The sequence below is a fragment of the Seriola aureovittata genome, chromosome 2, assembly GCF_021018895.1.
Source record: "Seriola aureovittata isolate HTS-2021-v1 ecotype China chromosome 2, ASM2101889v1, whole genome shotgun sequence".
NCBI lineage: Eukaryota > Metazoa > Chordata > Actinopteri > Carangiformes > Carangidae > Seriola > Seriola aureovittata.
This window is the reverse complement of record NC_079365.1, coordinates 26,131,997-26,156,683: the sequence shown is the minus strand read 5'-3', so window position 1 is coordinate 26,156,683 and position 24,687 is coordinate 26,131,997. Positions and strand designations below refer to the sequence as shown.

The 24,687-nt window shown below is 39.8% G+C and overlaps 2 protein-coding genes across 2 annotated transcripts in view; one reads left to right on the top strand and one right to left on the bottom strand.

Moving 5' to 3' along the window:
• Window positions 1-265: 265 nt before the first annotated feature.
• Window positions 266-19,725, top strand: ippk (inositol 1,3,4,5,6-pentakisphosphate 2-kinase). The gene is made up of 14 exons (XM_056402361.1): window positions 266-467; window positions 2,789-2,848; window positions 5,669-5,764; window positions 6,771-6,837; window positions 7,357-7,475; window positions 7,820-7,909; window positions 8,309-8,367; window positions 8,662-8,734; window positions 9,929-10,081; window positions 10,347-10,467; window positions 11,657-11,792; window positions 11,890-11,992; window positions 13,466-13,557; window positions 13,667-19,725. Exons 1-14 carry the CDS (start codon window positions 387-389, stop codon window positions 13,917-13,919), a joined length of 1,503 nt encoding a protein of 500 aa, XP_056258336.1. The 5' UTR covers window positions 266-386; the 3' UTR covers window positions 13,920-19,725.
• A 9-nt stretch (window positions 19,726-19,734) lies between these two features.
• Window positions 19,735-24,687, bottom strand: part of cenpp (centromere protein P) — a 90,567-nt gene continuing 85,614 nt past the window's right edge. Inside the window, exons 6-8 of the mRNA XM_056402383.1 lie at window positions 22,182-22,261; window positions 21,397-21,488; window positions 19,735-19,999 (exon numbers count right to left, since the gene is read on the bottom strand). Coding sequence (XP_056258358.1) covers window positions 19,869-19,999; window positions 21,397-21,488; window positions 22,182-22,261 — 303 coding nt within the window. The 3' untranslated portion in view covers window positions 19,735-19,868. The remainder of the gene's footprint in view (window positions 20,000-21,396; window positions 21,489-22,181; window positions 22,262-24,687) is intronic.

Sequence of the window (24,687 nt, the reverse complement as noted above, 5' to 3'; positions counted from 1 at the left end):
TATATGAGGGAACTAACCACAGCCTTTTGTTAATACGAAGAGCCAGGATCCTCTGGAGTGCCTTTTGAAATAATATTTTCCGTAATATTATTTTTTTTCTTGTTGAATTGCGAATTTACTTGCTTGAACTAATTTCATCTGTAACACCTTTTTTACCTTTACAGTTTTAATGTACGCCCACTGGGACTTTTGTTTTGAAAGTCAAAATCGGAAGTAGTATTTTGGTAAGTGGTTTTGTCATCCGGGGCCGGGCAGCAGCGGTAGTCGGTACTGTAGTGCGTCTGATCAACTGCCAGTAGTACCAGTTGGAGTACTTGTCTGCTGCCGTGCCGTCGTGTGCCACTGTCTGGTCGTTAACAGGAGCTTGGCTTGTTGTCGTTGACGTGATGGAGCTGGACAAAATGGATGAAAACGACTGGAAGTATCACGGAGAAGGAAACAAGAGCCTGGTGGTCTCACACGTACAGGTGAGTCAGCTAGGCTAACACGAAGCTAATCCAAATTCAGGAGGACACAAACCGTCTGACTCACACTTTTCTAACTCTAAATAAGCTTCAGCTTGGCGCTGCTGCCCATGGAAACTTTGTAGTAAATGTCTGGGGAATTTGACTGAAGACTGAAATGTCAACTGCCATGGTTTTATTTACCGCCGTTACCGTTAGCCTGTGTCCGCTACCTTAGCCAGCTTTGCTAGCCAGCTGCTAAGAGTTCTGATCAGTCAATCTAATGAAAAATATCGTTACACGGAAGAAACAACGTTAAATCCCCGCTCAAGTGATGAAAAATTGCATGTATATTTATGCCCAGACAGAGTCACACACTGACTGTGTAGATTTAAGTCATAAAATATAAATTCCTGAGGAGCTAATGGGGAGCTAATTTAGCCGTTAGCAGGTTTCCCATCCAGGAGATAGAGACACTGTACCGGGCTGCTCGTCAAGTCTTCTCCGAGTTTACTTCCATGTAGGTTAATCTGTGCTGGTAGACGCTGGGTTGACAGGGTGGTACCACCGTGCCTCCCAAATCCCCCCCTCTCTGTGTGACAGACTGTGGGAAAGTCTCATTCACAGGATTGTTCTGATCGTGTTGTTATTGAGCAATCGGCGAGTTAAGAGGGCATGGCATCACATCAGCAGTGTTGTAACCAGCAAGGAATGGATTTAGCGATGTATTAGTCACATTTTGTTTTCTAGGAGTGGGCGTTAATTGAGTTGTGTGTTTAGAGCTGCAAAGATTAATCAATTAGTCCACTGAAAGAAAGTAAATCGTCCATTATTTCCGTGACTGGTTAATCGTTACAGTTATTTTTCAAACAAAGATGCCAAATATTTTCTGGTTGCAGCCTCTGAGAGAAGCTGAAACCAGATGTGATGAGTTGCTGCTTTTCATGTCATACATGACAGTAAATTGTACTACTAAAAATTTTGGACTGTTAGTTGGACAAAACAACATATCTTGAACACAGGCTTGGAGAAAATGTTTGTAAAACCTCTCACTGCAGCATCCATTCAAAAAAATATGGATTTTTATAGTGACCAGGCTACAGCTGCAGCTACACTTCGCCTGGTCTCCTGCAAAACCTGATTTTCTGAGCAATCTGGTTCATGTGCACACATATGCATGCGTACCTGCCTTCACCTGACTCAAACACTTTTTTTTTTTTACAAACAATGTAATTCAGGAGTTCATGTAAATCCTAAAATCAGGTAGTTTAAAGTGTTTTGGAGAAGATGAATAGAGTGATGTTAAAATCACACAGACATCTGGATTTGTGTTGGTACTAGTGACTTGGCAACTGAATACCCTTGCTTTGACTACACATCCTGTCTTGCTCTATGAATCTGATCCTCTCCATCACATCGATAACGTTAATTATGACTTTTATACTGCCTGTAATAATAAGGTGATGTCTGCACTGTTTCACATGCTCTCGTTATTGTTCTCCTAGTGAACTCACCTTAAAGTTATTGTTGATTGGTGTGTAAAGTAATTTTAGGAAACCTTTTTAAGAAATTGGATGTGCTTGGATGCAAAGTAAACAGTGTTCACCTGTATGAAAAACCATGAAATATCAGGGTGCCACTGCCTGACATACTCCTGCTATAGGGAAAAAAACTGACGCTCATAGGAGGAAAACCTTGAGGAAAAATTCTTCCTCTTTGGTAGTCTTGGCAGTGCGTTTCCCAGTGCACTGTGCTGATTACGATACAGTGCCACCACCTCAGCGTATGCTGCAATTGCAGTTACAAATGACAGAAATCCAGTGAGTGAAGCGTTCTTAGTAAGTAGTGTTTTTCATGAAGAAATTTGTCGAGAGCTGGAGGTGACACAAAATTTGACGCAGGCAGCTGCCTCTTAATTTTCTGTGTAGGAAAAACCTTGTGGTTTAATGTGGGCACAGATACTTGCTGCGAAAATCTCCTGATATCTGTTCTGTCAACACATTCTCAGGTATATGGATTTCCTTTACTGAATCTCACCCTAGTGCTGACAGAAGAATTCATTGCAGTGTATTGTAACCACTATATTGTGTTTGTAAGTTCTTTTGACAGGGACACTTGTCCCAACTCAGTAGACAAATGTTTTCAGTCATTTTTCCATGATTTGCCTTAGACTTTGCAGAATTGATTTACTCTTCCCAATGCACAGTGGGAAAACTGTATCAGCAATTTCAATTTCGCTGAAGACTCTGCTGGAGACTTGTGGACTAACCCTGCTCAGTTGTTCAGCTGTGAGTCCTGTGTTTTAATGAGGCTCCCCTGATCTTTTCTCTGTTCTCTCCTTCCAGATTTCCAGAGTTCTCCGTCTGCTCAAGTATCCAGCAGAGGACTCTGAAAACCCACCACAGGTAAATATGAGTTTCTCTGTGTGTTTGAAGCTGAAACAAATTACTGCTCAGTAAGAACATCTTGATGCCGAACATGTGACACAGGAACGTTTACACCTCATCTGCTTTCTCACATGCAGTGCAACCCTGAACTTTTCTAGACATTACCTAAAGGAGCTGTATGTTCAAATCAGTTGAATCCAACATTAAACAGACTTTACCCTGCCAGTGTAAAGTCCATATAATGTCCGATTGAGCCAATGTGTGAATACTCATTGTCTGTAGAATTCAGTCAGTGAGTGGGCCTGTGGATGACATGTCTGTCATTACTCCCGCATGCTTCACCCAGCTGCCACACCTCGCCTTAAATAACTATATCCAGTAGGTGAGAACACGTGTCACCCGGACAATCTCTACTTTTGTGTTGCATGTGTGAAAGGGCAACTCTAGACAATGTCCAGACCTGATTTTCCAGACATTGTATGGAGTTGATATGTGAAACGACTTTTGAGTTAATGTTGGCTTGTTGATTACGACAGACACTGTACAGATTAGGGTGGATTTTCACTCACACTTATTTTAGAATTGGGTCCAATTACAAACAAATTGGCTGTCCTTAGTTTGTTTTTTGATGTTCAGTGTTAAAGCAGTTGCATGAACAACTCTCAAATAATCTGTTGGGTTCTTTTTTCAATTATTGTTTTAAAAAAAAAAAAAAAGTTTTTCTTTATTTGATAATTGTTATAGAGATACAGACAGGAAGTGTGGGGATAGAGAAGGGTATGACATGCAACACAGATCCCCCAGCTGGGAGGTTAACTGTGGATGTTGTGGTTATGTGGTATGTGCCTTAACCATTAGTGCTACAGAGGTGTCCCAGTCGGTCGACAGTCTGACAGGTCAAACATTTTGGTCTGCAGTTTGAGCAGTTCAACAATTGGATTTCCCCCATGGCTGCTGTCAGAAGACCTGTTACAGCAAAGCGAGCCGTTAAATGACAAATCTTTAAACTTGAATTCTCAGCTGCAGCAAGTCCCTGATCACTGATACCTCATACCTGGGACTTAAAGCTAAAACTGTGTAACAGGTTAAAAAGCCCATAGGCTGCAGAGCATAGACGACATACACAACATAACAAGTGATAACTGTGTCTTTGTCAAATCATCAAACAACACCCGCCCATATACTTATTTATGAAGTCTCCAGCTATTTATTAAATAAAGTAACAACACTTTATCAAATCAAATCAAACATTTGACTGCAAACAGTGTCATGGTTTTACACTGTTCCCAGTATGCACACGCAGGCGGTGGTGTTAAACTGGTTTTACAGTTAGTCAGTCAGATGTCAACAAGCGATTGCTGTTGATGACGGAGTGAAAACAAGAACTGTCAATCATCCTGACAATGATTGTCAGGCTGTTCGATCGATGACTGAGAGGAGAAAACAGACAGTTACATGAACTGTAGGTGAGGTTTAACTTCTGGTTCATACCTGTCAGCAAGGCTGCAGTACAGACATTAATTTAGTGTGATGGCTCAGTGCAATAGTACAAGGCTCCATTTACTAAGAGCTCAATTCATTGTCAGTGGAACAGCAGTTGATTTTACATCCTGGTCAGATTATAAGCTTGAAGGCACAGTCCCTGATCCCAGTGTTAACCAGTGTGTTGCCCCACCCATCCCTCAAATTCAAATTTACTGGCTGCTCATCTGCTGTTATCACTCTGAATTTGATTGAGGACTTTTAATATCAGGACTAACAGACAACAGCCAAATCAGAGTTATTAAGGTTTTCTGATGTAGTTGTTGGTTTATTTTTATATGTTTTTTTGTAGACACAGAAGGAAAACGTGTCAATATTTAGAATTAATCTATAATCCACACTCGCCCATTTCACAAAGCAGTATTAATCCCCTAACTTTGGAGGAAATCCTGTCTTCTTTTTTAAAAAGATTGACTTAATTGCCCACTGCTTTAGTGTTGTCCCTCACTCACCTATATAGCTTTGGATAAAATTTGCCAAATGAGTAAATGTAAATCGCCTCTTTATTATGGTCACTTTGCTAATGCAGTCTAATACAGTCCTGCAATAACTCCTACATTCATGAAGGGTATAATGTTCTTTTTATTAAAACGTTTTGTTAAAAACAGTTTGTGCTGCTGTTGAACTGTGTTGCATTATACTGACAGATTTTATTTTGCTTCATACGCAGTTTATATCAATCATGTCACCATCATGTTCATGTGGAAAACCTAGAGTGAACCAATATGAACGTGGTTTGATACTATTTTATCCAGTTCAAATCCAGTATTGAATCCACGTGATCTTATTGAATCTTGTGAGGTTTGGTTTTCAGCATTTGCAAGTAACTAAAGACTATAATAACTTAAAGATGTCAACACTACGGTTTCTAGCAGCAGCCTAATTAATGTTCACAACCTGTAATGTGATCTGAAGAGCTGCGTCCATCTGTGAGGCACTTTGTACTGTGGGTTTAAAAAAGTACTCTATAAATAAAGATTATCTCTATGGCCATTCCTTTCACTATTTTTCACGCTCATTTTGTCGAAAGATGACGTCTTTATCCTTAATCCTGTCTCCAAAGCTCTGAGTGTTGGACTGTTTATGTCACTATGGAAACACCTGTCATGAGCACGACAGTTGTTGTTATAGTGAAGACAGGTACTGAGATGACTTTGCGGTGTTCTCTATGTCTTTGTGAGTGGGTAAATAACTCCACTGCTCTGTCAACATATGATATCAGGTCTCAGAGCAGGTTGTAACCTGCGTTTTACCTATGTGTTTACGTGCCTGCGTCTCTGTGTGTTTGTCCACCAGACAGCAGAGCAGGCCTTCAGGCAGATCCAGAACATTGTTGACTTCAGCTCTAATGTGATGAGCAGCCTGCTGGGAGAGAAGTTCATCCACAGTGGGGTAAGGCACTGTTTGCTGTCATTCAGTATGTTTATGTTTTTTCATCTTTTATCGCTCTTGTCTTTATCTAAGTTTTTTTAACCTTACAAAACATTAAAAGAGTGCTTAACTGATCAGCATTGTATAACGTTGTCGGACTCGTGATGGACAGTTTTACACAAGGCTCAAAATCGTCTCTTTTTAAAACCGCACATTTAAAAACAACATCTGCTATAATATTGAGTGTTTCTAAAAATGAAACAATACCTACAGATGATGAAAAGCAAAAACCACGGACACATGACAAAATAAAATACACAGGTTTGGTGGAGTAATGAAAAATCAAATATTCAGATTCTGATACAGCCCTCTGTAGTTTCCAGAAATGACTCCTTTCCATTTGAATGGTAGAAACCATTTCAGGTAACAATGTCCTAAAGACAGAAGCAGGAAAAGATCACAACCTCATGAGTCTTTTTGCTGCCACCACTGCAGACTTTATTCAGCTTTTGTTCAGTCACTGATCAACATTTTTGGTGGACTAATTTTACCCCCACTGTTGAAATCGAGGGGTTGTCTTTAAGCATAGTGTGATCCAGTTGGAATATATAATCTATTCAGAGCTGGGTGAAAAAAAAATAGTTTTCTGGCGTCACAAATTCCTAGAAACAGTGAGTTATATTGTTGAAGCCTGCAGGGTTTTAGCACATGAACAACATTCTCCAAGTCACATGGTGCCTAATTTTAATTTTAATTCTAAGCTGGAAGTTGGATTTAACATTTTAATTTTTCCTTCAACTGCTAGAGAAGGTTCCTAACAGGTGGTCTGGTGTTTGTACATGTGGACTGCACTTAAGACACAGTAATGAAATAATTTTAAATCAGTATTTGGTGCTTAAGGATGACTGATTGTTAGTATCTGTACAATAAGAAAGATAATATTATATCAGGGTTTCATTGAAGCTGTTGGCTCAATGATGGTGGACATGTTCTGTTCACCAACCAACTGACTTCATCTTCTCCACAGGAAGTTGTCAAACTGCCGCTAGAGTTTGTACGACAGCTGTCAATCAAAGTTCAGCATCAAAGACCAGGTAAGAATGAGTTTATTTATTTCTGTGGGTAGTGTTTAATATTGAAATCTGAGAAATGATTAGTTTGACATTTTGGGAAATAAGCATATTAGCTTTCCAGCCAAGAATTGGAGAAATGGATCGATGCCGCTCAGTGTCTGTACGGTTAATATGAAGCTAGAGCCAGCAGTTGGCTCAGCTTAGCTCAACAACAACAACAACGTCCCAAAGTGCTTCACATAAGTAAAATTATTAAAGATGACGTCATAAAAGTAAAAGAAAACAAACAATGCAATATTGGACACAGAAAGACATTAAAAACACAAAATTACAAACAACAGGTGAGACAAAGGTCTGTTTGAATAAGTGAGTCTTCAACCTTTTAAAGGCGTCAACAGAACGTTTGTCTAAAGGAAGAACCTTCAAACAATAGTCCAAAAAGACTCGCCCAAAGATATTCAGGAAATGCAGCAAATTCTCACATTCTTTCTTTCTGTGCTTCTGCGTGTGTGTGTGTGTGTCTGTCTGTGTGTGTGTCAGCATGGCGGTGTGATAAGGTGATGGACATCTACAGCGGCTGTGCTCTCTGTCTGCCCAACCTGACATGTCCAGCCCTTCACCAGCCAACACACACTCCTCCACTCTGCATCGAGATCAAGGTACACACACATACAAAGATTGTTTTTCAATGTAATAGTAGCACTGGCATTATTTCAGGGAATAATTATTCCTAGAAGTCCTAGAATAAGTCCTAGAAGTTAATTTATTAAAATTATATCCAACATTAGTTTTAAAACTGATTTTCATTCCAGTTTCAGCTCAGTAATAAAACTCCATATCTTGCATTTGTTCAAAATGATGTTCTTCCTCCTGATAAGCAGCAACAGTTCCAGAAATGTTTGCCTGTGAATGTCATCACTGTCTCCCAGAAATACTGAGGAGTCACATGAGCATGACTGTGTTACTCAGCTGCTGTTTTTTGTTCTCTGTGGTGTGATTTCAGCCTAAATGTGGCTTCCTGCCGTCCTCCAAACATGTCAGCAAAGACATCAAGACCAAAGTGTGTCGCTTCTGCATGCACCAACACTACAAGGTAACTACAACCAACCACTGTAAAGTACACACAAAACAAAAATACAGAACAACTACAGTGCAACTACACTTGTTAGGTTTGTGTGCTCTCTGCAAGCCGATGTTTGAACAAAGATTAATTCTGAAGAAGCTCCGCTCTGGAACATCACTGTACAACCACGTGTGGACCGACTGTTTTTGTAATTCCAACAAATCCAAGTGAGACGTCTTCCTTCCAGCTGATCGCCTCCTGTTGAAAACTTGAATAACTGAAGGACTACAGTACAGCCACATAAGGCTATAGCTGCAATACAGAACAATACTACTGTACAGCTACAGAACTACAAACTTTCTTCTGTCTCTCTTTGACATTTTGTCTTTCATTTGTTTGTATTCTCCCTCTCTCCCTCTCTCTCTCTAGGTAGCCAATGGAAAATGGAAGTCACGCAGTCTGTACTGTCCTTTAGACCTGTTCTCAGGGTGAGATTACTGACGGTGACATTTAAAATGTTCTTTGACATGTTTCTAATATTTGTTAGTTATGGTCCAGTGCAGCTGGTGATGTAAACCTGCACATCTTGTAGTTGTTTGAGACAATATGGGAGTGAAACACCTTTAAGTATAATCCAGCCCAATATATATAACACTGCAGACTCAACATTTTCTTCACTGTTACTCCCAACTCCACAGTGCAGATTCAGCTACTGATAATAAAGCTGCTGTACTGTTCTGCTGCTGAACATTATGTTCCCTGGTTTCTCTTGTGTTGCTCAGGAACAGACAGAGAATGCACTTTGCCATCAGACACCTGATAGAAGAACCTCAGAACAACTTCAAAATCTTCAAGGTGAGACACAACCACAGCCACACCTGTCTATCTGTCTACACCTATAATGTGAAAGCTTTGTGCGTTGTGTGCTTGTGTCACAACATCCAGCTCCATTAGCAACACGGTCGATCAATACAACTACAGGTTTAAAGGATTGGTTCACAATTTGTGCCTATATGACCATTATAACACAAACTTTGCTTGTGGCTTTAGTCTTTCAGCCACAGTTTACATCATCATATGAAACTTTGGCCACGTTTAATATGGACAGCCAACATTGTAACATTATATAGATGACAGAAAATAAAGAAAAGCATAATTTAAGTGTATTATTACTACCTCCGCCTCGGCTTAGTGTGGAAACACTGTCTTACCAAGTCTTACTCCGATGGCTGTCTGAGTTTCATAATTGCTTCAGATGAACTTAAAAAAACACATTTTTGCACAGATTATAGACTGTGAACTTTGTCCCCCATCTTTTACATTGAAAGCACATTAGGTAAGAAGCTCTAAGTCAGTACGGACAGGAGGAATGATTACAGCAAGCAATACCTGTTTCAGGTGAAAGGCTCCTGGTAAAAGGTTTTGCCCAGGGCACCAAAACAGCCGGGTCCTCCCCTGCCTAGGTTTTTAAACATGGATGTAAACTCCATCTTGACTGGTTGGTGGGGTCATACAACCTTGAGGCGGTAGTTCTAGTTACTCAGAGTGGGTATTTGAAATATGTGACTTTTCTCTGAACGATCGATGCTTCCGTCAAATCAAAAACAAATAAACACATGGAGCATCTCGGAGTGGACAGATTAGCAGAATGATATGAGCAGGAAGCATGAACTCAAGGCGCACCACTCTGCAGTGTTACAGTGTGCTGATGTAATTTTTATGACACATTGAATAGGTATGAAGAGTATTTCTATTATTGCCTGGACTCAAAACACAACTACAGATGGATACTTTGACATAACAGTAAACCAGATTTCTCCACACTTCATCTCTTTTTAGTTTAGTTCTGGTTCCGCCTTTTCACTGTGAACCAGATAATTCTGTTTTTCAGGATATTTCTGTGAGAGATTTTCTGAAAAATTCATCTTCAAATGTGTCAAAGCTATAGAAATTCAGAATCAAGTATTTTAAAAAATAAATAAATTCAACAGCATTAGAAAATTATGATTATTTCACTTATCAGCCTGTGACCTGTCTGTGTGTTTTTAGGGTGGTCAGTGTATTTACAGCAGTAAAGAAGGCAGTGACGACTCGTTGGACCTGAACTCTCTGCTTCATCATCTCAGACCGTACTTCATGTACGGAAACAACAGAATCAACAGTCACATGACTGGCAAAGCTGTCCTGAACGACTTCATCCAGGTAAATCCACACAAACACACAAGCATCAACGGATATATACAAAAGTGTCCTGATGAAAAATAAGTATGTATTTGTATTCTGGGCAATAAACTAAGAACGTACCGATACCAACAGCAGGATTCACCAACGGATCAAATTCTGCTCATGTTGCAGTTTCAGGGCAGAGAGCATATTAACCAGGTGCTGTATTGAATGTATCAGAAGCTCGTGATCAAATCTCTCTCTGTCTCTCTCTGTCTCTCTCTCTCTCTCTCTCTCTCTCTAGGTCCTGGTGAACGCCCTGCTGAGTGGTGGAGGAGGAGATGGAGGTCTGGTGACGGACAGACGAGGAGAAGGGCGGAGCTTCTGTGAAGCCAGTCTTTTCAACAAGGAGAGGATTCGCCACGGTCAGAACCTGCCTGTCTACCAATCTGTTTTCTTTCTGTGTCCAGCCAGGTCTTTTAATAGAGCTTTAAGCTCTGCTCAGCTAGTCAGGTCAGTTTTATTTATATTTCCCAATATCACAAATTGGCCTTAGTCTGTACATCCTATGACACTCTGTCCTTAAGCCCTCGAATCCCTCAATGAAAAACTTGTAACTACGTTCATTTATTGTCCTTATTAAAGCTGCGGCGATTAATCCATTAGTTAATTGACAGAAAATTAATTGGCAACTATTTTGAAACTCAGTTGTTTCCAGTCATTTAAAAGAAAAAAAGAAAAATCTCCAAATTCAGTGATTATTTGTTGTTGTCTTCTTGGTTTGTAAACTGAATAATTTTGACATTTTGAAAAAAAAATCATTTTTATTTTATCTGCAGCGTTGGTGTTATAAACCACATGTATGATTACATGTAGTGTTTTCACACAGCTTCAGGCATTCGGTTTTCCAGTTTCCTTGAGGGAATTTCTTCAAATTTTGGTAGAAACACTAACTCGGACTCAAGGATGATCTGATTAGGTTTTGATGGTCACAGGTCAAAGGTCACTTTGACCCCTCATATGCCAGTTATGACACAATTTAACACAAATGTCTAATAGGATAAAACTATGAATTGATGACATTTTATAGCCAAATGGTCGAAGGTAAACTTCACTGCGACATCATAATGCTCTGTAAAAACACTTGAGGCTGGTATTGAATCTTGTAGCTCAGGAAGTGGCAGTTGTGACCATATTTCCTGAAACTTGACTAGTTTGTCTCTGCAAAAGACCATAAGGCACAAGTAATACTAGTTTTTCTGGTGTGAATTCTGAGTGTCTGTAGATCAGTCGAACAGATCTATCTGCAGCCTGTTTGTCTCTTTCCTCTCTGACAAAGGGTTTTCTTGTGCAGCAGCCTCCTTCAGAAAAGCTTGTGGTTTGAAAGAAGCACATGACTCTTTTCAGCACAAACATTTTGCTCACGACATAAGAATCTGATTATGTAAACATATGAAACCAAAAACATTTGTTCTTGTTTTTGAGACATTAAATACTCATCTTGATTTTAAACAGTTCATTGTCCAGAATTCTGACCTGAAGCTGTTTGACGAGACCAGAAATGATGACCTCCCTCCTCTGAACACTTGTCTGTCTGTCCGTGTGTGTGTGCAGGCTCTCAGGGTTTACCCAGCGACACTGTTTTGTTCAGGATTCTTCAGACTCAGATGTTGGACACGTTGGACATTGAGGGACTTCATCCTTTGTACCGCCGAGTGGAGCAACACCTGCAGGACTTCCCCAAGGAGAGGTAGCACTCAGTTAACGCGCACCAGAAGAAAACTGTGTAGATTGATCTCGGTGATCATCTGGTCTCTGACCTCGCTTCCTGTCTGTGTCTGTGCCAGAACCCATCATCAGATAGACGGGCCGTACAACGAGGCCTTCATGGAGAAGCTGCAGAAATGTCCGACTGATGATGACGGCTCTGTGGAGTACGCCGTCGCCAAGGTTAGGCTGATTTAACATTTTCCCAATTATCCCAGTCGCACTGAGTCACACAGAGAGCCGGAAACTGTGTCTGGTCCAAGTTTCCTGCTGTTACATTTCTCCCACAGTGTCAGCTGACTCTCTGTTGGAACATTTTAACTCTGCTCAAATCATCAGTACAAACACTGACTGGTTTTCCATCCACCTGTTTTTATTTGCGCATAAAAAAAGTGGAAAGTTTTCTCACTTGGCTGAGTTAGAATAGTTGATGTCTTGATAAATGAACAATGCAACACATTACAAAAGACATATTTTCCGAATAAATCATGATGCACATGAAGTGTTTGACTGAAGAGACGAGAACTGGCAGTAGGTGAAGTCAGATCCGTGTGGAGTGATGAGAGACTGTAACGTTCCTCACATTAATACATGAAACAGACAAATGCCATATTGCCATCATGCTTTCTACATTGTTTTTCACCGTTTGAGCTTTTGCTGGCGCTCCTTTTAATTTAGTCAACTTGTTACGCCTTGAACACAAGCCTGAAAATAATGTACCCAAAATAAAAAGGTTACTGTTCTTCAATCCTTTTGATTACAGTCACAACACTGGTTTCCTTTGAGAGGAAACTCTTAAAGTCAGGATGAGTATAAGAGATACTGACAAACATGGTAGAAATGTTTTTTGCCTCACCTATTTTTATTTATTTTTTGGCACAGAAAAGGTAAAACAAGACCTGTAGTAGTGCCTGTTGTTCGGAAAATAGCTTTGGAGCTGCAAGTCTGAACCCGCTCTATCATCAGCTGATCCTAAAATAAAACTTTAATATTTCAAACAAAGTGTTATTTGCCCAGTACAGATGAAGACACACCTACAGCAGAACTACCAAGGCCAAAATGTCCAACACACGGGACGGTGTATTTTAAAGGGTTAATGTACCCAACTGGAAAATTAGCACCACCATCTGTTTATCTCCACAAACCAACTCCTAATGTAAGCAATAATGGCGGTGGATAGAAAATCACATTAGCATTTTGTTGTGCTGGAAACCCAGTTACTGAGCTGAGAAAAAAAAAAAATCTGCGTCACTGAAAATGAAACAAAGACTGTGTCCATAACAACTTTCTAAGAGAAGTAGAAGTATGTGGCCCAGAGAGAACTGCTGTAGCAAACATCCTGTCAGTTTTGGGCTCTGGTTCAGTTCGGTAGCTGTGGTGCAGCGACGACGAGTCCTGAATATTCTTGTAGTCTGATGTTGCAGCTCTGGTTGGAGTCTTCTCCCTAGTCGTGGCTGCAGAGGCTCATGGGAACTGATAATGAGAAATGTCATACAGGGAAGTCACCATCTAGTGTTCATTCATTTGTGAATCATTTATTAAATGAGGCGTCTGAACACTCGTCTTACGCAGTTCATACATGTATGTGATGCCTTCACTGTCTCTGCTCGGTCTGTAGATCATAGCACGTCTAACTCCTGCATGTTTTCACTTCAGGTTCATCAGTATCGTGTCGCCATGACAGCCAAGGACTGCTCCATCATGGTGGCCCTGGTGCCCAGCAATGAAGAAAAGGAGGATGATGAAGGGTAAGAGTTTATTCTTGATGTTGGTCACTCAGAAGGAAGAGTCTCTTTAACTGCCACAAACTTAACATTGGATGAATTGGTGAGACTCTTCTTCACCCTCCTCCTCCAGTCTCTCCAGTCAGAGGCGGCTCAGAGACTTCCTCTCCTCCAGACCTCCTGCTTTCTCCTACTCGGTCTCCATCCTGGATCTGGACCCGAAGCCGTTCGACAGCATCCCCCGCCAGCTGCGCCTGGACCAGAGGATCGTCTCCTGCTACTTGCGGACTGGTGGTGCCTTGCCAAAGGGGTCTCTGCCGCCGCTCCCGGGCATCTTCACAGCTGCAGAGAGAGAGGACTGCACACTGCTCTTCCACCCTGTGTGAAAGCCCAAGCAGAGCCGGGTGACCCTGAGGACGAGGACTAACCGACGCCATGCTGATGCCTCAAACGGAGAGGAGAGACGCCATGTTGATCCCAGAGGTCTAGAATCACTTCAAGAACAGAGCTGTTTATTCACTGCAGCACTTTCTCCTCCTCACTCAGCTCATGTTGACAGGTATCGCCCTCTGGTTCCTGCTACAGCTGCTGCTCAGCAAAAATAAAATCTCCAGGAAGTCGCCACTAAATCACCAGACGTTTAAACGACTTCCAGGTCATTTTTGTTACCCTTAGAGCTTTTGTGACGTCGTGGCGGCCCGACTTCTCGCTCCTGTCCGAAGGTGAATCCTACTATCACCTACCTGTTCTGTCACGACGCATATTCATTAGAGAGCTTAACTTGCAGGGAGCTTTGTTCTTTCCTTTGGTGACAAACAAGGGGATTAAAGGATCAGTTCCCCGTATGTATGTTGCAACAGGTTTGCTGTAATAATCTCACCTGGTCATTCTTGCCATTAAGAGATCCCTTCCTAATGCACTTTCAATGAGGGTGGGGGACAAACTCCACAGTCGTCCTTCTCGAGGCTTCAGCCGTCTGAGTTTACACAAATTAGGTTGGTAACTTTTTAAAGAAAATTCAGCTTTTCACACAGTAAAACAAAAATATTAACTTCCATTTCTAACAAGTTTGTGCTTCAGTATCTCTTACACTCAGTGGGACTTTTTGGTTATAAAATTTAAAAAGTGTTTCCTTTCCAAGGAGACGGGTGCTATAACTAGAGTCAAAGGGGTTGAAGGACAGTAGTGTTTTATTTTGGGTAAAATATTTCCTGTAACCTTCGAGTTACAGTTCTTGGGTATAAATCTTACAGTAACATAAAGTGGGAATTTCGAGTGAAACTTGGGAAAATATCTTTTTGATCCGTCTGGACTCAGACAGCTGAAGCCTCATATAAACTTGGAGTGTGTTTTAACACAGAACGAGGACTGTGGATTTAGTCCCACATCATGACCACGTCTCTTAATGGACAGTATGATCAGGACGGATGATTACAGCACAAAAAACAGTATCTACGGACACCTGAGTATTGTTATAAGACAGACTTGTTTCTTTCCTTTAACCTCCTGATGAGGACTGATGCGGTAGTCATGGCAACAGTCTCTGACTCTTCTTGTTCTCGTTGGCAACGCTTCTGACAAAGAGAAAAAATAGAAGTGAAGGACAGAAAAGGTTGTTGGGCTGTGATGTACGTATGATGTCATTTCCTGAATGTACTGGGGGTGGGGGGTGGGGGTAGGTTGTCTATCCAGGTTGTCCACTGAAGCATCACTATGGTAACAGAAACACTGGTTATCAAGCCGCCATAGTGGATCTGATCACCATACCGTCTCAGCAGCTGGATGGAGAAGTTGAGATGGTTCTTGTACCCATAATTCTTTGCTTTCATTCGATGTCTGCGGCCAGAGGTTTTAAAGCAGAGGTTTTCAGTCCGACTCATCACACTGACCAACTCACAACTATTTAATTAACGAGACTAAGGCTGTAACGAGTCGTTGGTTGGCAGGAAATTAAGTGGCGACAATTTTGATGATGATCTACTAATTGTTTCAGTCATTTTTCTAGTAAGAATTTGTTGCTTTCAGCTTCTTAAATGTGAGAATTTTCAGCTTTTCCTCGTCACACGTGGCAGTTAATTGAATGTGTTTAGGTTCCTGACAGAAAACTGAAGACACCAATGGGGGCTTAGAGAAATTGTGTGTTGAAGGTCGATGGAGGAAAGTTTAGTGTCATTAAAGGGTCAGTTTAACCAAATACAAGTTTCTCTCTTCGACCTAGTGAAATCTCTCGTCAGATAGTTTTGGTTTCATTTAAGGGAGTTTGTTATATTAGCATTTAATTTTCAGCAGCAACATCTCTTTTCAGAGACAGTGTCTCTGTTAGCCTGGATGATCCACAACACAGTGGAAACAGCGTTGATTGGAACCATCTCTTGGGTAGGAAATAGTTTCCATGAACCAAATTCTGAAAAGAGAAGTTGCTGTTGAACTTTAAAAAAAAAAAAAAAAAAAAAAAGCATTAGTTTTAATTAGATGTATATATTTTATTAACTAGAGTAAACTGACCCTTTAAGCTGGGACCTCTGACTGAGCAGCTTGTAGATTTCCTCAAGCTAAAAATTTTGTGTCCCGCTGCTTTTTTCTGACAGAAATCCCACGTTTGTGTTGAAGAAATGATTTTAACTCTTTTTGTTGTCGGAACTAGATTCAATCTTTTCTGTTGGAGGTTGAAACGGTCGCATTTCAGTAGTTGTCTAAAATTCCCTCTTTCACTAACCTGGTGATTTGCAGCTTTGTAAAGGTACGGTTACATTACACTTGGACCTAGAGAATATTTGTCCCATTCAGTTGAAGCCTAAAACCACAATTTGAAGTGTGAGTTTGCTGTGGACTCACGGGTCAGAGTTCAACCTCCGATCTATGAATTCACAGACAATAGAAACACTGATGCACAATGGAAAAGTCGTTATGGTAACGACCACCAGACAACAAAGTGAAACATCACCTTCCTTTAGAGTCTTCTTACTCTGTATCTTATCATCATCTACACAGTGACAGTACGTCCCCTTTCTGACTTCAGGGTGATTTGACTGAACGGACTAATGTAACTGTTAAAGTGAAGCAGGAGTTAATTATAATAGGGGTCAAAAGAAATGACTAATGGAACAGGGACACACAGCATGCCCAGTCTGTTGTAGACCTGTGTGACTCACCATAGCAAGGGCTTCTGGGTAACAGAGCGTAGTCCTCTTCAGACAGGCCGAGCTTCTTGCTGCTGCTCCGCTGGTTTTCGTGCCATAAGAGGCTTGTTGTGTGTTTGTTGTGTTTGTCTTGGTGCCTAAATGTTCTGGTAGGACTGGATGATGGGGTGGTGTGTGTGCATGTGTGTGTGTGTGTGCATGTGTGTGTGTGTAGAAAACTCACTTTGTTACAGGTTGCATTCACAGCTGAGATCTGAGACAAAATCTGAGCTGCTGTGGACGCAGCCGTGAACGCTCAGTACCTCGAACGCCTAATGATCCGAACCGAAGCTCTACACACTCAGGGGCGCTGCGAGGTTTCTGAGGACCGTGACGTCACCTGGAGTTCAGACTTGTCCCCAGTTTGGTGACTACAGCTGTTGGTCTCCATCAGCAGAATGTTGACTGGAGTCTTTTCAGGTCCAGATTAAGTCTTTTTTGTCATCAAGGACAAACTTTGTGACCTCATCGTCCTCTTACACCAGCAGCGTCACTGAAGCTTCAGATAAACTGGTAACACTTGACTTCAGTTCCACTGTTTACAGTGTTCACTCTCCAGCCTCCACGACCTCATCAGCCAATCAAACGTCTGAAAACAAATCACACTACAAGACTAAAAACCTCAGACGACAGAAAATCCTGAACACTCCACTTTGCTCCCAGCGTCAGGTGTGTTTTCTGGAAACTTGTCAGCTGATGATGAACAACTGCAGCAGGTCAACATCACTGTGACATCAGCAGGGTGACATGGTCAGTGGTTCTGTTAAATCTAAACACTAAAGGTTTAAATCCAGAGATCAATCGGAAGACCAACACCATCAAACACAGTTTGACCTTTAACCAATCCCTTTCTAACTGACGTCTAGCTGCCTGTTTGTGTGGGAGATGGGCGAGTGAAAGGCTGGAGAGTGAACAGCAGTGAACTGAACCAACCACTGATCGTTCTAACTGTTGAAATGAAGACGCGACAGGCAGCATGGCGAGGCAGCAGAGGCTCATGGGAGTTAGAGGGAGGAGGGTCTCCAGTTGTAGCGTCGTCTCTGAGTGAGAAAGCCGAGGTCTGGACACAAGTCAACATGACGTGTCTCAGCTGTAAAATTAGATCCTGATTTAGTTTTTTTTTTTTTTTTTTTTTTTTTTTTTTTAAATCTCATCAGTGTGATCATGAGAAAACTCCGCTGCAGTTAGTCTCATATATTCTCATGACATTTAGATCACAGAGTTGAAGCTGCGTTCATGTCATGTGGGATTTATAGAAGGTAGAAATGGACAAATTGCTTTTTTTTTTTTTTAACTTTCTGAGAGGGTTCACTGTGCATTAACAATTTAACACTAAAACCATTCAAGCAGCATTTATTTATCTTTAACAGCAGGACTTTGGCCTCTGTTAGATTTTTTTTTTGGTATTATATTGTTGCGTGTCAGAGTTAGTAGGTTGGTAAACTATTTACAATCAAAAATAGGTGCTAGGTAACGATGCTCATTATCAATCTTACTTTCATTCTATACGACAACGTTTCAACCACAAACTTTCTTTCCTCAAGTTGAAACGTTTTCACGTCTGTGTGGTTCAAAATAAAAATTACACACAAGACAGTACGGCTGCAACTAACAATTATTTTCATTATTGATTAAGCCTTTTGTCTATATAGTCTCACAAAAGCAGGTGATTGCTTGTTGTATTTGATCAACAGAACAAAAGCCAGTTTTCTTTATGTGCGACAAAGATCCAGACGTGTGAGAAGCTGAAACCTGAGAATTTTTAGGATTTTTGCTAGCGAAATGTCGAATTGATTATCAAAATAGTTGTAATTAATATTCTGTTGATCGACTAATTGATTAATTGTTGCAGCTCTTCAAGATAGCACTGGCTAGGGAGGGATGTTTTTTTTAATACAGTAACTCCCACATGACATGAACGTGTTTGACGCATCTGTTTTTCTTAGAGATGAATCATTGACAATCTGAAAAACCCAGAAGGTTGTTAATCAACATGTCACCAACTGTTCTGAAAGTATTAACAACAATCTGGATGAAAAATATTCTGCCGACAGCCGGATAAAAGATTTTTGACCTGTTTCATGATCCAGAAATTTTGACTAAATAAACATCCTTTTTTCTAATTTTGTTTAACTTGATGTCTCAGTCTGGATCTTGGAAACCGAATTTGACAAAAATCTCAACTCAACGCCCACTTTCTGAGAGCAAAGCCTGTAACTGGATCTTTGGTTGAGATTCTTTTATCAGCTGCTCTTCTCTAGGTCAAGGATTTCCATGACAACAGAGTAAATGCAGTCTGATTATGACTGTGTATCATTATTGTGTGTAAAGCACCAGAACAACAGAGTAAGTGAACCTTGAGTTGAGTTTCTAATTTTGGTTCACATTGCATTCACTAGGATATGGGTAATTTCTAGCTTTCATCTTTTTAAGAAAATAAAGTTGAAAGTTTGCAAAAAAAATCTTCTTTATGGTGCGGTGTAATATTTTTTTTTTATCCAGATAAATAAAAAAACCTTCAAGGATTCTGTAAATCTCTTCAAATGTAAGTGTTGTTAAACAACCTTGTGGGTTTTTGAGCGATTGTCAAGGATTCAATGCGACAATGAAACTAAAATACAAGACGGCAACAAACTTGGGCTGGAGGAGACTGTGGAGAACAACTTTTTTGTTTTGTAATCTTGAGAAAAAGAACTTTGTCCAGACCTCTGTCCTCACAGAGAGATGAAGGTGCGACAGGTGAGCTGGAGTCTAATTGGCCGGTTTGCCTCTGCCTGCTGCCTGAGCGTTGACCTGCAGAAACATCACAGCACTGTGATACCACGGACTCCTAATAACTGCGTGTGTGTAAATAGCTGAGAGAAGAAACTATTTGAAAATACAAAGGCGACACTGCTGTCTAGCATTTTGTATTTAAATTATTTATTTTTGTAGATTTTGACCAATGAGCTCTGCTGTTACAGCCGTCACAGCCGTGCTCTTTCTATTGAATAAAGATTTCTAAGAGACTAAACCATTGCTCTGTGTTTACTCGTCTGTGTGTTTACTTTATTTGCACGTCTAAAGTAAAAAATTATGCAAATATTCAGAAAATATCAAAAATAAAGCCCTTATGTGCTGCTAATCCATTAACTTCGTATAACTCGTAAACGTCAGTTATGTGTCCTGTGAGAGGCTGACCGCCCTGATCACAGACTCGATGGCAGCTTCAGGTCCCAGAATCCTCAGCAGGCTGTGAAAGGCCTCAGCAGCACCGCCTACAGCCTGAGAGGGGAACAACTGCAGTGCTGCAGAGAGACAGAGGAACAAAGTGCAGATCATCACTTCACCTGCATCAATATTCTGCTAGACAGTCAAACTCTCTGTAGGCTGTTGATACAGTTCAACCTCTGATGTTTTTACATTAAATGTATATTTTGGTAACATTACTGTCACAGAACCAAGAATTAATGAACTCATTTGTGACTAATTAGAGGGAAAATAGAGGTGGTGGTCAGCTTGTACATTTAACACTGAAATAATTACTCAATAATTTTATTAGTCCATCAACAGAAAGTAAACTGTCAACTATTTTGATGATAGATTGAAGATTAATGTTTTACTCATATGTGAGTAAACTAAATCTTTGGCTTCTAATGATTAAATAAACACTCTGAATTGATCACCTTGGGCTGTAAGTATAAGTCCCATTTTTCACTTATTTTATTATAGAAAATAATCATAAATTGCAGGTAAACTGAACAAGCAAACAATAAAAAACTATATACTATAGTTAGGCATAAAATGTAAAAAAAATAAAAATGAAAAGTCATAGTATAGTAAGGCATAAAATGTAAAAAAAAAGTCATAGTATAGTAAGGCAAAAAATTTCATAGTATAGTAAGGCATAAAATGTATAAAACAAGTCATAGTATAGTAAGGCATAAAATGTCAAAAAAACGTCATATTATAGTAAGGCATAAAAATGTCATAGCATAGTAAGGCATAAGATGTAAAAAGAAAAGTCATAGTATAGTAAGGCATAAAATGTCACAGTATAGTAAGGCATAAAATGTAAAAAAAAAAAAATGTCATAGCATAGTAAGGCATAAAATGTAAAAAGAAAAGTCATAGTATAGTAAGGCATAAAATGTAAAAAAAAAAAGTCATAGTATAGTAAGGCATAAAATGTCAAAAAAAAAAGTCATAGTATAGTAAGGCTTAAAATGTAAAAAAAAGTCATAGTATAGTGAGGCGTAAAAAAAAAAAAAAAAGTCATAGTATAGTAAGGCATAAAATGTCAAAAAAACGTCATATTATAGTAAGGCATAAAATGTCAAAAAAAAAGTCATAGTATAGTAAGGCATAAAATGTCAAAAAAAAAGTCATAGTATAGTAAGGCATAAAATGTAAAAAACAACAACAAAAAAACGTCATAGTATAGTAAGGCATAAAATGTCATAGCATAGTAAGGCATAAAATGTAAAAAGAAAAGTCATAGTATAGTAAGGCATAAAATGTAAAAAAAAGTCATAGTATATTAAGGCATAAAAATGTCAAAAAAAAAGTCATAGTATAGTAAGGCATAAAATGTAAAAAAAAAAGTATAAAACCAAACCTACGTCAGAGTAAACAGTCTGTGTGTCAGTCACTACCTACAGTGTTTCTGTGTAGCTTCAGATTAACTGACAGAGGAACATCTCACCTCTCTCTGGGATCTTTGTCAGCAGGTTGATTTTCGGAGCGACTCCACCTTCTCTGGAAACTTCAACTGACCAGTGAACGAACAGGACGCAGCTACAATCAGAAACACAAACAGTAGTCAGTTATTTCTACAGCCAATAATCACACATCTGTCTCAAGGTGTTTTAGAGTTATTTCTGTCCCGAGACCCTGGATTCAGAAAAACCGTCACAGATTTCAGTGTCGTTTTTATAGCTGTGCTCCATCAGTCAGAGTATTTATTAATCCAGGAGGGACACTTCAGTGTTACAGCAGCTACTTCACATAAAAGTACAATTAAATTAAAATGCCAATAACTAAAATATAACAATGTAAAATATAAATACAAAACTGATTATTGAGACTAAAGACAGGATGATAACATTAAATTTAATGAGCACTGAATTCACACTGTACAGCAGGGGTCGACCGTGTGCCAGTTTGTTTTCTGCATCGACTTTTACAGCTTTGGTGGAGATGCTGCCAAATGTGAATATTTTATGTTTGAGTATTTTATTTCTTTTATGCATCAATTACATTTATAAAACTGGTTGTGTATTGTACCTGAGGGCAGATTTACTAACTACCATCTGCTAGTGTTAATTATATTTTGCAAGGTCATATTCATTGAGATTTACATGACGCTTGTATTTACATTCAATAGATTTGGAGAAAATATTAAATACAGTTAACTATACACTGAATATACTGTACGTATAATGTATGAGTATGTAAATAATGTACATATATATACAGATAGTTATTTACCCTGGAAGCTCGGGATGATTCAGGGTCATGACCTCTGACCTGCAGCCTCCAGGAAGAGAGACGATGGACGGATACTTCTCCTGCAGAAAGAGAGAACTTTTTATTATCAAGTTATCATAAGTTTGATATCAGTAGGATTATTAAAGATGAAAGCATGTCAAAGAAAGTTAAGAAAATTTTGAAGTCAAAAGAAGAAGAATGAAGAATCAGTGCTTGTTCTTTAACCATAAAGAAAGTTCTCAAGAGCAATGTCTGACTTTTTAACAACTAAAGTCATTTGACTCTCAAGGTGAGTATTACTTATTTCCTGGTCTGTAGTTTCAGGGTCAGTAAACTGACGCCCATCACAGCTGTTTTCCATCATTTTTAAAGCTGCATCAGTTTAGCCTGTGGGCGGCGCTACAGCATCTCTGTAACAATCCGAACTCTGAGCCTCATTCATCAAACTAAAACACGCGAGCTTGTACAGAAGGAGCTTCGTACTGACACAACATTAAAGTGGAATACGGAGTCATGAGGAAACCAGAGGAGTGAGAGCTCGTGCTGCTGTTTCACACAGCTGGATGAATGACAGTCTCTTCAGTTCCTGTTAAAAGTCTCCAGTTTGTTTTTCATCATGAAAAAAAACGTGAACTTTAAACAAAGATCTGAAGGAAAAGATTCACAAACGAGATTCTGTTGATTCTGGAGTGAAATCTGATCTAAACAGCCTGATCATAAAATATGTATTTGATTTATTTTACTGCACACACACACACACACACACACACACAACACACACACACACACACACACACACACACACACACACACCCCCTAGGCAGTGTTTTCCTATACTCTTCACTCTTTAGGGGTGTGTCCAACAGGTGAGGGGTGTCCAGGTGACTCAACTGAGAGGCATTTTCAGCTCTGTGTGTGTGTGTGTGTGTGTGTGTGTGTGTTTTGTCTGTAATCAGAACCAGGTCCCTGCAAGTTTTTACTCCCTGAACCAGTCCACATGAGACCAAAACCAGTTCTTAATTTCCTCCACTGTGATTGTACTGAGTAGATTATTATAGAAAAGTCTCATGAGTAAAATTATGAGAACAAACAAAATTCAATAATAAATTAAAAAACAAACATTTACTCTGCTCCCTCCAGCAGCCGTTCATTGAAGTAGTAAGTAGTTATTGTATCACATTTTCCAGCACTTTGCAGCAGCATATAACAATAATTCCTAATGATATAATTAATTTAATTAATGCAACCTGGATCTCGATAAGCAGCATAAACGATAACTGACGGATGGATTAAACCAATTAAAAATGATTCATTAATTTCACTTTGTTGCCAAAATCAACACTTGCTCATTAAGAGACGATGAGCTCCCTAACGACTGGAGCAGCAGCAGCAACTGTTTGTTACAGAAAACACGAGCCTCCTGTGTTCACGGTCCAACGTGGCAACAAAGAACCAGGTCTAGAAGTAACGTCTCAAGACTTTTCAATACCACAATATAAGTATTATTATCCTGAGATTTAATGGTTTATACAGACAGACACCAGCTCCTTACTTACTGGAAAAACATAACAGGCTTTCAAAAAAAGAGCCGCATGAGAGGATGTAGTCTGTGAGGTACCAGTGTAAATACTTTCAGCTCACTCCACGTAAAATCAGCTTGGCTGTACAGATGCAGACAAGCCAGCGCAGAATCACCTGTAACATCAGGTTACATTTCTCCCTGTGTTTTTTTTTCTTTATCATATGAGTAAAGTGAATGTTGATGTTAAAGAAAAGCTGAAAACAGGTTAATAAAATCCTTTTTTTCTTCTTCTTCAGTGGTGACTCAGAGCAGATGCAGCTCTGTGTAAAATCTGTTAAAATGCAAAGTGTCTGGATAAAAAATCTCTGACGGGCAGATGTAACATGAAAACCATCGACGTCAGCCTGTGCAGAAGAGAAGTCACGAAGAAAACTTCCAGTTGTCTTTATCTCAATCTCTTCATCACATCAGCTGATCATAAAATCCAGGCGTCGTCATGAATGTGGATTTCTGCTGATATCAGACATGGATCAGCTTTCATCGGCCTCAGCTGGACGTTATCAGCCTCTGGTATTAATGACGTGATCATGCTGCTGGTGGTGGATGAAAAGTCCTTTGGTCCCATCCGTCTAATGGTTGTTGAGATGTTTCATGTTTTCGAGATCAAAGGTTTCGTAAATCGACTCCTTTGATTGATTTGGCGCACTCACATACACCGCTCGCCAAACTGATGAAGCAGCCACGACGTGTCAATCAAATGTTATAAAACTTGCTGCTTTCAGTGAACGTTAATGTGCAACGATGCTGGGGAACGGGACGGTGCTGTATCTGGAGGTGACATGATTAGTTGATCAGTTAATTGTTGCAGTTATTGTTCAAGTGAAAATACTGGAAAATGGTCAAACGTTCTCTGGCTGCAGCTTCTCAAATGTGAAGATTCGCTGCTTTTCTTTGTCATAAATGACTGTAGACTGAATCTTTTTG